General features: G+C 37.9%; 1 protein-coding gene across 7 annotated transcripts in view; it reads right to left on the bottom strand.

The window, feature by feature from the left end:
* The window catches only part of VPS13B (vacuolar protein sorting 13 homolog B), a 719,992-nt gene that overhangs the window by 121,769 nt on the left and 581,021 nt on the right, over positions 1 to 17,202 (bottom strand). For all 7 annotated transcript variants that reach the window (XM_033126656.1, XM_033126657.1, XM_033126651.1 and 4 more), the window contains exons 38-39: positions 15,255 to 15,462; positions 14,769 to 14,953 (exon numbers count right to left, since the gene is read on the bottom strand). In XM_033126656.1, coding sequence (XP_032982547.1) covers positions 14,769 to 14,953; positions 15,255 to 15,462 — 393 coding nt within the window. The remainder of the gene's footprint in view (positions 1 to 14,768; positions 14,954 to 15,254; positions 15,463 to 17,202) is intronic.

Here is a 17,202-nt window from a genome sequence, read left to right as displayed (position 1 = left end):
TACCACGAATTTGGTGGCTAAAAACAACAGAAATGTATTCTCTCACAGTTCTGGAGACTAGAAGTACAAAATCAAGGTGTCAGCAGGGCCGTGTTCCATGAAGGCTCCAGGGAAGAATCCTTCCTTGCCTGTTGCAGCTCTGGTTGCTCCTGGAAATCCTTGGTGCCCTTGGTGTGTGGCTCTATCATTTCAATATCTGCCTCTGCTTCACATGGCCCTTTCCCTGTGCGTCTTTGTCTCTTGTCCAAATTTCACCCTTCTAAGAATACCAGTCATTGGGTGATAGCCCACCCTAATCTAGCATGACCTCACTGCAACCAATTATAGCTGCAAAGAGCTTGTTTCCAAATAAAGTCACATTCTGAGGTTCTGGGTGGAAATGAATGTTTTGGGGAAACTATTAGACCCACCATAGTTCCTAATCTCTTATTTATTAACTAGACAAAGTGAGATTTCTCACGGTTCTTTTCTCAGTTCTCTTACCTTTGAACACTTCATTCTCTCCGAGTGTGACTTCTCTCATTTTATTTATATGGCTTAATTTTTACTGCTCTGAGGATGACTCCCCAGAACCATTTCTTAAATAACTTTGACCTTTTTCTGAATTGCTAGCCTACATTTCCAAACTTGTGGTAGGCATTTCATCATGATTAGTCCTGTAAACGCTTAAATTGTTAAGTGTTCAATGCAGAACTTAGTATTTCTTCCACGATCCTGACTACACCATTTTTTCTCTGACGCTTCCAGTCCCCATTAATGGTGTTCTACCCATTCAGTTACCTAGACTAGAACCACAGAGTCATTTAATTTCCCCCTCTTATCGTCGTCCACATCTAGGCACTGGAATTTGTTTATTCTACCTCCAGATGTCTCTCTCTTACATTCATTTCCTCCTTCCCACTCCTACAGTCATTCTCCCTATTGCTGAGTACTTTACCCTGAATAGGTCTCCGGGCAGCCAACCTATAGTAACCTCTAATTCACCCTTCCCTCTGCAGACAGCTTTGGTTGTTGCTCAGCTTGATAACCTTAATGGCTCTCTTCACAGATAAAGTGCTTATGAAATAAAGCCCAAATATCTCAGCATAGCATTTAAAATCCTCTACTATCCGCCGTGGAGTCTACTTTTTAAGTTCATCTCCTACTATATTAACTTCCTTCTCTGCACTTCCATTAACACTTACTGTATAATACTGGCTGATAGCTGCCAGTGTATTTGTTTCATGAAGCTTAGATTGTAAGTTCCTTGAGATAATGCTTGTAAGAATACCTCGTAGTTATTAATCATCATCATCACCTTTTGGTCCTTCCCGTCAAGTGTGTAGGACAGAAAGTGGTAAGGATTAAAAAAGTGCTATCACCCAAACTTCCACCAACTGAAGATTGGTAAGTAAAATGTGGTATAGCCATACAACGGAATATTATTTGGCAACGCAAAGGAATGAAATACTAATCTATGATATAACAAGGGTGAACTATGAAAACAGTATGCTAAATGATAGAAGCCAGTCACAGAAGACCACAAATTATGTGATTCCATTTATATGAAATGTCCAGAATAGGTAAATATATAGAAACAGAAAATAAATCTGTGGTTGCTTAGGGCTGGGGGATGAGGGTGACAGCTAAAACATACTAGATTGCTTTTTTGAGATGATAAAAATGTTCTGAAATTAATGGTGATGATTGCACAACTCTATGAATATATGAAGAACCATTAAATTGTACCCCATAAATGGGTAAACTATATGGTATATGAATTGAATGCCAATAAATCTGCTAAAAAAATGTTAATAGCATGAGAGAACCAAGATTCTTAACTTTGATTTTGATGTAGCATTTGAAGATGCTGCTACAAAACCTGTAAGGTTCTCAAGTTTGATTTTTTTTCTAACTAGGAGTTGAATTAAAAAAAGGAAGTCATGCATGCTTAAAAATACATGACACAAATGGATTTTTCAGACCAATGCTTTTATGAAAAAGATAGATAAAAGGATAAAGAATTTGAAGTTTGTCATCAAAACCCAGTTTTTCTCCAACATTCAAAATCTTGGACAGAAAAAGAGGCAAATTGGCACCTGGAGATGGTAAGCTTTTAGAGGACAGTAATGATTACTAACATTTAAAAAGCACTAACTATGTGCTAGACACTGTTCTAAGTGTCCTTTGACATCTAGCAATCATTTATTGTGCCCAACCACTCAAAGAAATATAACTACTATTACGTCTCATTTACAGATGAGGAAGCCAAAGTACAGAGAAACTAAGTATCTTTTCTGAGGTCACCCAGCAGCTCTTGGATCTGGACCGAGACTAGTTCCAGAATCTGTGCTCTTAACAACTGGGCTATATTATCTCTCCGTACTTCACTTCTCCTTCTGTTTGTTTTTCTCTTCAACAATGTAGCTTTTAAGAAATAATTTATACTTTATGAACAATGGTTTTTACTGTGACTCTCATAGGGAAAAATTACTTCTATTCATAGGGAGAATATCTTTTCTATTTGAGGGAGAATAATTCATAAAAAGATGATCATAGACCATTAGTTCATATTTACTATCCTGCCTTTGTTTTACACCCTGAACATTTTTAATACTGAGCAGTAAACATCAAGCACACTGATTGCTAAGCATAGTTCCAGAAAGAAATGCTTCTCACCCCTTTTAATGCAAGAGTATTTAATTGGAAAAGATAAATAGGCTAATAAAATTTCTACAACCAAATAAAGTGACAGGACAAATATGACTTGGGGATTTTTCCAGTTCACAAATGTTTTCCATTTACTTTAAAAGCACGTCTGACTGACAGATTTCCCCACCTCCCCTTATTTTTTGGAAGGGGAAGAAATGTTAGCATTTCTTTTTTTCTTTCTGTCTATCTGTCTATCTGTCTACCTACCTACCTACCTACCTATATTTCAGAAGTCTCAGTTGCTTTTTAAGTTTTTGCCAAAAGTTCTGCTTCAGCAGAACGCTGACCATTGAACTAGCAAACCAGTTTTCTTACTGCATCACAGGCTGAACGATCAATTTCACAAGGAGGCAAGAAGCAGAGGCAGCCAGCGTGCTGATGAGCACAGGAGACGGTGGACAGATCCTCAGGAGTCACAGCTGTGACGTCAGCAGGCACTGCTAGTCGTCTCCCAATTGCTCTCCCTCCCTTCTCCCTCAGCAAATGAGTCCCAACTTCCCCTTTAACTAGGAGTGGCCATGTGACACAATTCTGGACTCTGGGATGTTGACAGCACAGAGTGCAGGGTGTGGGTTCCAAGAAATATCCTTAAAGGTATGAGGTGTACTCTTTTTTGGTCTCTTCCTCTTTCTGTGGCTGGAATGAGGACAAGATGCCTGAAGCTTGTACAGTCCTGGAGGAAGAGCTAGTGCTGGGGAAGCAGAGCAGCAGGAAGCAAGAAGGTGCCAGGGCCCTCATGACTGCAGAGATTCCTACAGTCCTACACCTTCTACTTTCAGACTGTCCTCATGTGACAGGACGAGAAACTTCTGTTTTGTTCAGGCTTCTGTGATTTTGTGTTTTCTGTCTCTCATATCTGAACCTAATCCTAATTCACACGGCTCAGAAGCTCCTACAGTGCTTCTTGTATTGTTGCGATTCTTCATCGAATATTCACACATAGTTTACAGGAAACTATAAACTTCTTGAAATTGTATGTCAGGGGTGTACAAACTTTTTTCAACATTTTTCACCAAGGGCCACATGCAGTAAAATACACAAACAGCCAGGCCATTCACTCGAGGTGAAGTACGTATTGCCTCACCTGATTTATTTAAGTAAACGAAATATATTTTTGGAATTTGCTGCGGGCCAATAAAAAATGGATTGCGGGCCGCAGTTGGCCCACGGGCTGCAGTTTGGACACCCCTGTTGTATGTTAAATCTTGTGTGTGGTCATGTACTTTTCAAGGAGAAGAGGCCCATGGCAACTCATTTAACCCTGCAGATCCTTAGCTTTCTTATCTGCAATAACGGGAGAACAATACTCACCTCTACAGAGCTGATTTCAGAAGTGGATCCAGTCTGCACGTGGGCGGGCACGGCGGCGTAAGCGGAGCTCCTCTTTATTTCCAAAGTGATGTGATGAGTCTTGTATTTCCCACTGGGTTTCAACATAGCGGTCATCTAGCACTTCTCTTATCTCCCTCTCATTAAATTACCATATTAGTTACCAAGAGCATAGATTCTTTCTCTACAATGTCTCCTACATTCATTGCTTTTCCTCCATACCCACTACCACCCCACCCCCAGCTTACAGCCTTTGTCATCTTCTCACTGAGACCCCCTAACAGCCCAACAGGCCTCCTCATTTTTGGCTTCTTCTTACTCCACTGTACATTCCACCAGAGTACTAGATTAATTTACCTGAAGTCCTGGACTGCCAATGGTTCTCCAAGTGCTTATCAACTGAAATAACAAACTCAATTCTCTAAAAGCAGTTAAGGTAGCACAACACACAAGAAAATATTATGGATTCATATAAACCTAGATTTGAGTCCTCCTTTTACCTCCTTACTTGCTTTGCGATCTTGGGACAATTTTATAACTTCTCAGAACCTGAGTTACCTTAGCACTAACGTGGAGATAATCGCACCTACTATACAGGGGTATAGTTAGGATAGAAAAGACATGATATATAAAAAGACAAATTTGGTGCCTGATACATGCCAGGCGCTCCATAAATTTCTTGCTTTCTTCTTTTCCACAATGAAATGGACACTTAAAAAATCATGTCTCTAGGTTACCACTCTTCCACTTATCACTTACTTGATAACCTGTGCTAGTCAAGCCAGATTATCTGCCACCTCCCAGATTAAACTTCAGTCTCCTACTCAATTCTGAAGTTTTGCCTCATACTGGTTATTTCATTTTATCTGCTGAAATCCTCATCAGCCTTCAAAGATCCTCTCAGTTGCCATCTCATCCATGAAGCCTTTTCCTGATATTTCCAGCCCGATAGAAACTCTTGTTTAAAAAGGTACTTCACAGGTTGTATTGCCTTATTTTGTGTTCTCGTTATCCATCCTAAAAGACTAGAGGTGCCTTGAAAACAGAACTAGAGCCCTATACTCCTCTGTATCTCTCATGGTCCTATCCCATGTTCTCTTATCTGTATTTATTGAGTTATTCTCAAAATTCTCAGGTGGAACTCTTTTTAATATATTCCTAGATCCTTTTCCATACTTTTACAACACTATGAAGACAGAATGATTAAAAGTGTATTCAGGGAATACACTATTTTAGTTTCCCCCTCACTAGCCAAAAAAGGAAGCAACGACTTCTGGACGCAAAACACTTAGTAGTCGATCCAGCACTGTTACCCATCATTCAAAACCATTTATTATTGTGTCCACTGGATGCGTAGAACTGCTTCCTTTCTGCTGTTTCCTAAGAGTCTGGCTCTGCCTCTTACTTCCTCAAAGCCCCTAAGGCTTCTTTTTCTTTTCTGCATTTCAACAAGAATGAATCTCATATCTGGCTTTGAGCACCACTCCTAAAGATGATGGATAGGAGCAAAGCCATCTAAGACACATTAATACAGCTGCCAGTGGGCAAGAGGTGCTTATAAAATAAAAAGGCTCAGGATTCTGCAAACATATGTGCAGCTATAAGTGAACCGCCCAACACAGCTGAAAAGAAACACCCAAGTTATGTATGGAAGAGGCAAATCATATTAGATTGCAAGTAACTCTCAGAAGAATTCTGTTTCTGTAGTGCTAATATTGCAACATTTGCCTATCAGGTCCATGTGCTTTAGAATTACAGGAAGCTTGTAAAGTCAAGTTTAAAGCAGCAAAAGTCTAGTTTTTAATTTATTGGGTAATATCAAGTATTACTGTCTGACTCGGAACATTTTTCCTTGTAATTATGAAATACAGTGAAATCCACAAAACTATAAGGTTTAATGAAGCTTTAGTTCAGTCTGTGGATAAGTATGTAAGATAAAATGTTATCAGAAAACTAAACACAATTAAATCACCACTAAGCTACAGACATTAAGCATCACACATTGTAAATTCGAATTCAAAAATAGAAATTATTTTCTATGTAAAGCTCTTATACATAATTAGAATTGGGAAGTATTTGTAGAATCTCTGAAGTTGCTAATGTGCTACATTGTCATTGGATTAAAAAGGAAGCACTGACCAAAAGAAAAAAAAAAAAACACTATTGGTTTTAAGCATCTTGGGGACAAGAAAATATCTCCTATGGGTCAGCAGGACAGAGAAGCTTGCCTAATCTGTATTTTGGGAGGATGCAAGGAAGGGGAGGACAATAAGATGTAAAAAGTGATGTGAGGCTTTCCTCCAGATGCAGACAGCCTTTGATGTGCAGAGAGACACAGCTCTGCCAGATATTTGCAAAAGGAAAAGCTGGAAAAAGCGTAGCAAAAATGAGTCAATTTTTTTTAGTGAGGCAGTCTTTCTAGAGACCTTCTGCTAGCGGCAATTCTTCCTCAAACCACAGACCGCATATAAAAGACTTCCCTCTTGGAAGAGCAGAATACACTGTGCAGACCTTCATTGTCAGTCAGACTAGAAAGAAACGGCTGAGTGTGAGGCCAGTACTGCCCACGAGTTTGGCAAAGCTAGCCAGGGTGAAAAACCAGAGCAGTAAGCAAGAGGATAGAGTGGAGCCCACTGGTGGTGTCTGCAGAGCCCACAATGAGCCCTAATGCACAGCCACGTTGGTGAGTGACTCCACTCCACGGCCATAGTTGAATGGGCCAAGAGCACCTGATACCAAACTAGTTCAACCAAGAATGTGGAACTGGACGGGAGGTTGGGCTTGTAAATGTGACTCTGGAAGCTCTGGGAGGTGTGGGGTAGCCTGAGAAGGAAGCATAGGAGGGAAAGCTAGCCTGTTACAAAGGAAGAAATAAGCAAATGTGGGGAAAGACGCAGAGAAAAGTGACAGGAAATACTCTCCTGGGTTCCTAACTTCCATTCCTGGCCCCTTGCTTCTAGAGGCCCAGCTGCCCTTGGTGTCTAGAACTTCCCACTGTATCTTGATACTAGATCCCTCTACGTTTGGCTAAGCCAGCTTCAGCTTTAGTGGGGTTTCTGCTACTTGCAACCTAGAGGGCTGTAGCTGACACACTACCTCAGAGGCCACTGACCATGTAGCTGTTGGAAAGGTGGTGTCTCTTACGGTAGCCACTGTTAGTGAAAGCATTCCATTAATCATATGCAGAGTCAGCATTCTTAACAATTACTATGACATTAACAGACTGGCAACACACAAAAAACGTCTTTCTCAGAAAATAGGGCTTCCTTGGCCTAACACAGTAGGTTACAGGTTCTTGGATCAATTGACAGGATGACAACAATGATGATAATAGTGACAGCAGCTACCACTTACTGAGTGTCACAATAATAATTTACGGAGCTTTCAACTACTTGTATGTAAGTCACTATGCCAGGCGCTTTACATACGTTCTCTCTACACCTCACAACTCTTTAAGGAAGTGAGAATGAATTTTGTTTGGAAAAATTGTGACGCACTGCACAGTAGAGATGTCACTGGGAAAGGCCAGCATGCTGGGAAGGCAGGTAGTCGCAAGAGGGTGCTTAGCATGATGGATTCAGTGTGAGTCAAGATCTGGCCATTGGTCTCGCAGCCTCAGAAAATGTCCAGGGTGTCCTAGCACTGACTGGACTTAGGAATGCTGAGTCACGCAACCAAGCTCACTGGAGACTGATACATAAACCAGATGCCAAGTTATTAATTTACTTTGAGATGTATAATTACCAAGGAGCCTGGATACGGATGCAGCCTGAGCAGTGTATGATACTCTCTACAGAGACAGACTGCATTGGGAACCAAACTATTAAAAGGTTATATGGATGGTTAGATGATTTGAATGTTGGACAGAGATTTGACAGCAACTACATTCATCTTCATAAAGGGGATTTAGCTACCAGGTGAACCAGACACTTGGGTACCATTTCTTTGGATGCTGCGAGGAGGGCTTCTGCCAACAAATGCTTCTGTAACCCTTCTGGGTTTCTAGAGCTAGAGAGAAATGGCTGAGTGAAATGACTAACTCTCTTCCTGAAGGAAACATTCTTTCTGTAGATATCTTAATACCCAAACCATCTTGTGTGTCTAGGATTCCTTTTATTTATTTAAGGTTATTTTCTATATCTTTGGTCTGATTCATTATTTCATGATTTAACAGTTTGAAGTAAAAGGATCATTTTATTTTCCTTCTTTCCATGTTTCTCAACAAAGTAGCTCACTATCACCCTAATGTATCATCTACAATATTATTATCCCAATGTTTTACAAATAGGATAAAGAGTATAGGTTTAGAAGTGGGGAAGACCAGGGATGAAAGTCTGGCTTCCCTACTTTTAGCTTTATGATTCAAGACCAGTAAATTTCTGTTGGCCTTAGTTTCCCCACTTATAAAATGGAGATAATGCTCAACTCACAGAATAAAATAATATTTAATGAGGTTATGTATGCAAAGTACCTAGCACAGCTCTGGGTGTAAAACACAGGGATGATCATAACACATTCGGAAAAAAACAAAAAACAGATCTCAACCATTTAGATTTTCCTTGGTTTCCAAGTATGCAATTTTTTATTCATTATTCCTCCAATGTGGTTTCACTTTGATTTCTGTAATCATATTAGTGTAATTTAAAAATTAATTTCCCTAACTTTTGAACTGGATAAACAAAAGTGAATTGGGCACAAGTGCATTGATTTCTTTGGCTTACTGTTCTCCTTCTCCACCAGAAATAAACAAATGACACAGCTTGATTTTTGTCTTTTTCTTCCTGTTATTCTTGTGAAGATATCTTTTAAGGACTCCAGTCATGTTTTTTTCACAAAGAATTATGCACCAAATTCTGAAACTTAAAAATGCCTTTTTAACTGAGAAAGTGCTATGAAATCACAGTTTTAATAATAAATTTATTTTCTTTTCCCAATTAATTCAATTTATTTTTCAGATGTCAGAATTCCCCAAATTACAAATTCCCCAGATTCCTTCTATATAAATGTATGGGTTTATCTTAATATATATTCAGATATTTTATCTTATGAGTTTACAATGCAATTATGCCCTCTCTTTTCAATTATATTATAAACCTTATAAGAGTAGTGACAGATCTTTTTTCTCTTCATATCCTCATTGTTTATACATTGTTGTACCCTATGTTGATATTGAAAAGACATTCCATAATTATTTGTTGATGAGAAGTGTTATGGAGTAGAAATAGAAAATAACAGATATGTTTATCTCATTTATCAATTTATATTCACATTTTCTAAAGGTATAGATTTGAATCTAAGTGTTTATTTAATTTAACTAATATAAAGTTTTGTGACCTGTGTTAATTTTTTCCTACACTACCTAAACATTTTCTTTCTTTTTTTCTCTGACTTTAACACCAGGAATCTTATGTACATCCTAGATATTTCTTGCATTAGAGAAATTCCTGACTTTAGCTCTTGTATCTTTCTTTTTAACCCATAAAGCATGTTATCAATGCCAAACTCATCCTGCCCTTTACTTCTGAGACTTTGCTTCCCATGTGTTTAAATTGCTTTAGTGACCCCAATCCATTTAGTATTTGTATTGAATTGTAATGCTCAAGCTTTATGCTCTTAGGATCCTTGGTGGAAAGATGATATTTAGTTTGGCCTATTGTCACATACCAAATGAAGATATCTAAAAATGTAGTGCAACACATAAATGAAAATAAATATGAAAACAAGAATAATACAATATTGAGAGAATAAGAACAAGCACAATGACAGATCTGTGTGAGAATTAAAAACATCCATTACCAATTCTACCACAGAGGATGAATTAACATTTTACAATCTGGGAACACTGTACTTCCAAAATGAATCCTCAGTAGGCAGTGTACACAATAGGATGAGGAAAGAGGGAAACTTAGTATGTGCCAGACACAGTACCAGAGATTTCCTACTTTTAAGCTCATTTAAACCATACAACATTCCTTCTAGGTTGATGGCATTACTCTACCTTACAGATCCTAAATATACTAACACTTAAAATTCAACATGACAAGATGATAAACTGATCACAAAATAAGCTCCTTTTGCTTTCTGTGAACATTAATTTTAGGGTCTTTATTCAGAATTTGTGGTTAGTTTGATTTAATATTAGAGACATGTTTTCCAAATAAATTCCATAAAGTCATTTGGGGAGACTTTATAAATCCCATTATGAATCACAGAAAGGTATATAAAGAGACAAATTTGAGGGTTCTGTATAAGTGAACTCTATAAGGTTAGTTTTTTTATGAAATAAATGGTCCTGAAAGAAAAAGTCATCTAACTTGTTTCTGTTTTTAGGACTACAACCAAGGAAATTACCTTATCTTTGTATTTAAGCCTCTGTCTAGGGGGCAGTGGGCTGAGCAGAACATTCAATGATCTCACCAAGGGCCTGAGTAATGTAATGACATTAGACCGTGTGTTTATGGTAGATAATACCACTGAAGCATAATACAATGCATCCTGACATAATTCAGTTTGTAAAACCAAAACTCATTCAAGAGCCCATAAAATAATGACAAACTATGTAATAATTTTGAATAATACAAAATAGGAATATGACATTCATCCATTCATCCATTCAATATGTTTATTGAATACCTCCACTGCAGTGGATACTGCAAAGGACATAATGACAAATTAGATATGATCATTTCCTTGGGAAACCTACAATCTAGGAGGGAGACAAGATATGGACACATATTTCTCCTTCCATCACCATATATTTGACCTCTTTTGACTCTGGGTGGTGAGAACACAATATGATATATAGATAATGTATTATAGAACTGTGTACTTGAAAACTATGCAATTTTACTAACCATTGTCAGCCCAATAAATTTAATTAAAAAATACAAAAAAAAGATATGGACACATAGTTAAAATGTGAGGAATAAGGTGAGAAATAGCATAAAAGTGGTGCCATGAGTGCTAGAGAACTTGAGAGGAAGGTGGTATCATGTTTGGAGCTGGTGTCCAGGAAAGGCTTCGTGAAATAGATGGTATGTGAGCTGTCTGGAAGTGTGAATAGGATTTCAGAGAAAGGAGAGATTCAAATGAAGACTGAGTGGGATGGAAGTGGGATGTCACAGGCTGGTTTGGGGAATGCTGAATAGGCCAGTTCAAGGAGAACACAGATGACGTATCAGGGAGTGAAGCTCAAAGCTGGGTGGGGGTGGGAGGTGACGAAGGGCTCTCAAGGTCAGTCTTGCAGGTTGATAGAATCACTAAAGGTTTGTCTCAGGGAAGTGATACAATCCACCTGTCCTTTAAGAAATTAGTCGGACAGTTTGGAAGGAAGATGGACTGAAGGCTGGAATTCCATTTAGGAAGCTCTTTTGGTGGTCCTGGCAGTTGCTTTTAAAGGAGGTGTGGAGGGAAGGAAATTAACACTTATTAGGAGCTCACTATATGTAAGGCATGTATTTGTTTTAACTATAGTATTTCATTTAATTCTCATGATAACTCTGAAAGGTAAATAACATTAACACCAGAGTTCTGTTGAGGAAATTAAGGCTCAAGGAGATCACTAAGGTTACTGAGCTAGTAAACCAAAAAGGGGAGGGGAAAAGGAGTCAGCCGCTGAGACTTTAATGTCCCCGCTATCAGCACTACAGCATTATGATAAAGGACCTTCTTTTCATAAGCCCTCTGCAATGCAGGATCGATGGTTCAGTATTTTAGGTGCGCCTCTGGTACTGACCTAGAGATAATCACATATAGCAGGAAAATGATTCTGACAATTAGAGGTTCTCCTTGAAAGCTGAAATTAGGGAGACTCTTCTATTCAAACAACCATAGAAAGTTCTCTGCTAGACAGAGAGTTTCTTATGAGTAAGTACTGCCTTACTGTCTCTGAATTCTCAGGACGAAGCCCAGGGTCTGGTACTGCAAGTACTCAGGGAAAAACTATCATACTGAATCAAACCTGTGATTCATGCAACATGTTTTCTGTTTTTAGCCAAAGCTCCAAGGAAATTAAATTGTATGGTTCTAAGATTGCAACCCAGAGAGTTATTTCCACAGATAAAGCTCACCCCAATCCTTGGGGCAACTCTGCTCCTACTCAGGGCAAAATTAAATCCTCACATAACGTGGTCCATAGGTTCTTGGAACCATGGTGCAATGACGTATAATGAAACCAACTTTACCCTAGGAATTGACATAAACAAGAGTTGTATTCCTACGGCATGTCATCAACATTACAATGAAATATTATTTGAGGACCTGCTATATAAGGACTGGGCGGAGAACTCAGCAGCAATGCAACCTTCCGCCAGGCCTGCTCTGTTCTTCCATCCTAGCGGCTGATTCTAGGTGTTCCTTCCCAGCACTGGGATCAAGCTGTCCTTTTCAGCTTACAGCAGGTGACACCTTGACTTGCCACTTAGGCCAGCATCCCTATCTTTCAACTCTGTCCACATCTTAGTATAAAACACCCTATTTAATACAACTGACATAATACAACCACTAAGCATTATCATATTTATGTTAATAAATATATTAACATTTATCTATAAATCTGAACCCCCCAAATCAGAAAGTTTTACATGATGCTGAAACTTTGATATAGGAGTGTTTTCTTTTTGATGGAAAATACCAGTGTTCTGTATTTAGGCAAGTCTAATGGATTCAAAGATATTGCTGTTTTATTTAGCAAAAATTATCCAAGAATACTGATATGTAAGATAATAATGAATATGACCTTGATAGGATGACAAACAAATCTGAGGATTTAAAAATCAAAGAATTACTAAGAAAGCAGATCTTAAAAGTTCTCACCACAAGAAAAAAAAAGAAAGAAGAGACTGTCAACATCTTGGCAAATTGGACAGTTCTGCACACTCTAGGTTCACTTGACAAAATGACGACCCATATCATTGTCATCAATTCAGAAGGTGAAAATCTGACTAAATATATTATAATCAAGAATTTAAAAAACAATTCAATAAGAATATACCTATGCTAATATGTACCTTAGACCTCTCTGATTTATATTATTACTCTGATTTGTGAAGTATAGAGCAGTCATTAAAAAAAATGAGTGAATATCTCTATGTACCAGAGGCTGGAGATCAGTGATCAAGACATATAAGAATTATTTTTTTAATTAAATTTATTCGGGTGACACTGTTTAGTAAAATTATATAGGTTTCAAGTGTACAATTCTTTATATTATATTGTGTGTTCACCAGCCAAAGTCAAATCTCATTCCGTCACCATATATTTGACCCCCTTTACCTTTTTCTACCTTCCTCCCTCCCCCCTTTCCCTCTGGTAACCACTATACTGTTGTCTGTGTCTATGAGTTTTTGTTTGTTTGTCTTGTTCATTTGTTGCTTTCAATTTTATATCCCACACATGAGTGAAATCATATGGTTATTTTCTAACAGTAGAGATGGAAAGACCATAAGCAAGTAAATAAATAAATGCATAGGATAATTGTGAACAGCAATAAGAGCCAGAAAGAAAGTTAAAAAAATGCAACACAGAATAAAGTAGTGGTAGTGAGCTAACCAGGATATGACATTTGAGATGGTATACCTGATTGACAAAGATGGGAAGAACACAAGAGAAATGTCTCTTAAGTGGTATGCTCAAGGAGAAAAAGGAGGCTGGTGTGGCTGGAGCACAGTGAGAAATGGGGAGACTGGCATGAGATCAAGGCAGAGAGGTAGGAAAGGCACAGATCATAGGCTCTATAGGTCATAGCAAGATATGTGAATTTTGTTCTAAGTGTCAGAGGAAGATACCATAATGTTTTAAATTAGGGGAATGATGTGACCTGATCTACATTTTTAAAAGATCACGTTAGTTGTTTGGAAAATGCATTACAGGAAGATAAGAATGGGATTATAGAGACCAATTAAGAGGCTACTGTAGTAAGGAACAGAAGATGGTAGACAGGACTCAGGTTGCACCAGTAGAAACAGAGAGAAATAGATGAAATAGGGACACATTTTGGAAGTAGAACTGATAGGACTTGTTGATGAAACAGATGCAGAGAATCAGGGAAAGAGCAATCAGGAACGACCCCTAGGCTCTAAGTGAATGGTATATAATCTGGTAATAGGTGAAAGACTAAGAGAAAAACAAATTTTGGGAGAAATTCAGATTCACAGAATATTAATAAGTAGAACGATAACAGAGTGATATCTACAATGACATTTACGTTAAACTCAGAGAACCGACAAGTAAAAAACTTTCACAAAGTCATACAGAATATGATCACCAGTTAGATGGTTTTCCTATTAGCCTACCTCAGGCCCCAAGACCATTTTAAACTCTGGAAAATGAAAACTGAGCCATCCATTCTGGCTTCATGTGGACATACTTTATTTCATGGAGCAGTTCTAGAAATGCTTAAGAGTTATGAGCACATGGTAGGTACACAAAAAATGTGTGGTGAACTGAATGACACCTGTTTGTCTTATTACATCTAGTGACCATGTAACCTGCCTACAACAGGACAAAGAGTAGAATTGAGAACTATCCAAATTGCCATGTACCATGAATCTGAATTATATTATTCTAAATTATATTATTTTAAAATGTTGTGTGTGTTTGTGTATGTAAATACATCTATATGTATATTTCTCTTCATCAATAGACTCAACTGATGGGATAAAAATAGGCATGCTCAAAATATTTTTCCTAGTAGCTCAAGAGCACTTTCCCACCATGCTTTTATTTTAAGATGAATAGTCATTACATACCTGCAGCATATCACCAAGGTCTGCTGTGCTAATATCTGGATCCTCGGTGGTGTTAAAGGGCACAGGAGTTATCCGTACAAGGGTGAGCACTCGAGGTTCTGGATATCTCCATAACATCATCCCTGGGCTATCTTCGGTTTCATTGTAAAACAAGACTTCATAAACACCAGGCGTTTTCAAAGGTTCTGTTAAATGGAAGTAAAATTAATTGTATGCTTTTGAAGGGAAACATGCTGGTTTATGAGAGCAAGAAAAATTGATGAAAATAAAAGAAAAAATATAAAGAAGCTCTTTGTTCATTTTTATACTGTTTGAGACAGGAACAAATCAAGAATTTTCCCTGAAGAGATACTGACTGGTAATATAGTATTTTCGTACTGCACATATTAATGCACTTTTGAAGTGATCTTACTGTGTTATCCTTTAGTGGATGTGCAATTAAAACACACACACACACACACACACACTGAAGCTATAGTTACTTACCAGCATCACGTATATACTGAAATAGACCTGTCCGTAGGTCATCTGAACTTTGTTCACTTTTGGACATCTGATTCTTTTCCTCAGGAGATGGCATATGTGGCACTGCTTCAGAAACTTGCACTTCAAAATTTCCCTCCTCATTAAGGTATCCATTGAGTAATTCATGTAGAAGAACTAAACAATTCAAATGTTCTTGACCCCAGAAAACCTTTAAAATTATATAAAAAATTTTAGTGGCTTTTAAATACAAACATTTCATGAAGATAATTAGGTACAATCATATTTGAATTAATGCATGACTGCAATTATGTTCAATTTAATTACTGACAATAACTTAGCTATAATTTCTAAGAAGTAGTTGACCTATTATGGGAGATAATTCTATTACTTGAGCAAATATATAAAAACAAGAAAATCGGGCTGGCCTGGTGGCTTAGGCCGTTAGAGCTCCATGTTGCCGGTTCGATTCCCACATGGGCCGGTTCGATTCCCACATGGGCCAGGGGATTCTCAACCACAAGGTTGCCAGTTCAATTCCTCGAGTCCCGCAAGGGATGGTGGGCTCTGGCCCCTGCAACTAAGATTGAACACGGCACCTTGAGCTGAGCTGCTGCTGAGCTCCCGGATGGCTCAGTTGGTTGGAGCGTGTCCTCTCAACCACCAGGTTGCCGGTTCGACTCCCACAGGGGATGGTGGGCTGCACCCCCTGCAACTAGCAACGGCAACTGGACCTGAAGTTGAGCTGCGCCCTCCACAACTAAGACTGAAAGGACAACAACTTGAAGCTGAACGGCACCCTCCACAACTAAGATTGAAAGGACAACAACTTGACTTGGAAAAAAGTCCTGGAAGTACACACTGCTCCCCAATAAAGTCCTGTTCCCCTTCCCCCAATTAAAAAAAAATCTTAAAAAAAAAAAAAGAAAATCAATTATACCATGTGAATAATGATCAATTTTAAATGCTGAATTAATGATGAAATTATGTTAATATGTTAATATGTTTATTAATTAACTTAGCTAAGAGGGAAAAGAACATCTATTTGTAGTATGAGAGAAGGCGATGGAGATCCTCTGGACCAAAATGTTAATAAAGCAATAGTAACCTTGTAGAATAGCTTTCTACATTTTGTCATGAGGGTTCTTTTCTTTGCACTTTTTGATTATAGGGATCTTTTCTTTGCACTTTTATTTTTAAGAGAAAAAGATAGGGAAGATGCTAAATGAACCTGAACTCAGAAGGCTCCCAACTTCTGTGTTGAATGAGAATGTACAAATACACAGTATTCCACACCCTGAGAATCAACTGCACAGGAGCTACTGTAGAGTTTCAGAAAAAAGGTCTTGGTGTTTCCTCTGAAAGAGAGAATCAAGTTCCCTCTTTCTGCACGTGAAGAATATTAGTCTATAATAAAAGTCTGACCAATGGGTAATAATAATTTCAGAGGGCTCAAAATTTCAATATTAAATTTCTCTGAATAATTGGATAAAGGCAATGCAACCATGAATTCTAGGAAAACCATATAACACAGAAAAGAAAAAAGAATACATAGAGGTAGAAAAGAATAACCCTATACCTGTGGCTAAGTTTTAACCCTAGGCTTAGGTCCTGCTGTCTGGATTTAAGACAGCTCAGACATAAAGGTAAGCGATATGATATTAAGTCTACTTTTGTTTTTACCAATACTATTTTTTTGTTGGATCTGGAAAAATAGAGGTAGGTGAAAAATCAAGCTGGGGAGTTGAACACTGTGCTCTAGCCTTTAAATTATTAATAGACAGTCAGTGAATTTATGATGTAGAAATGATATACTCTAGTTTTGCTCTTATTGTTTTTAATGTGGAGTTACTCTGCTGCCTTGAAAAAAATGCTAATACAATTAACATTCTTGATAAAACAATACAAAACTACATGCTTATTGTTAAATATATGAAGATTTCTGAGAGAT

Source organism: Rhinolophus ferrumequinum, chromosome 14, assembly GCF_004115265.2.
Source record: "Rhinolophus ferrumequinum isolate MPI-CBG mRhiFer1 chromosome 14, mRhiFer1_v1.p, whole genome shotgun sequence".
In the NCBI taxonomy this organism is placed as follows: Eukaryota; Metazoa; Chordata; class Mammalia; order Chiroptera; family Rhinolophidae; genus Rhinolophus; species Rhinolophus ferrumequinum.
The sequence above is the reverse complement of the archived record's forward strand: the minus strand, read 5'-3'. Positions and strand labels throughout refer to the sequence as shown.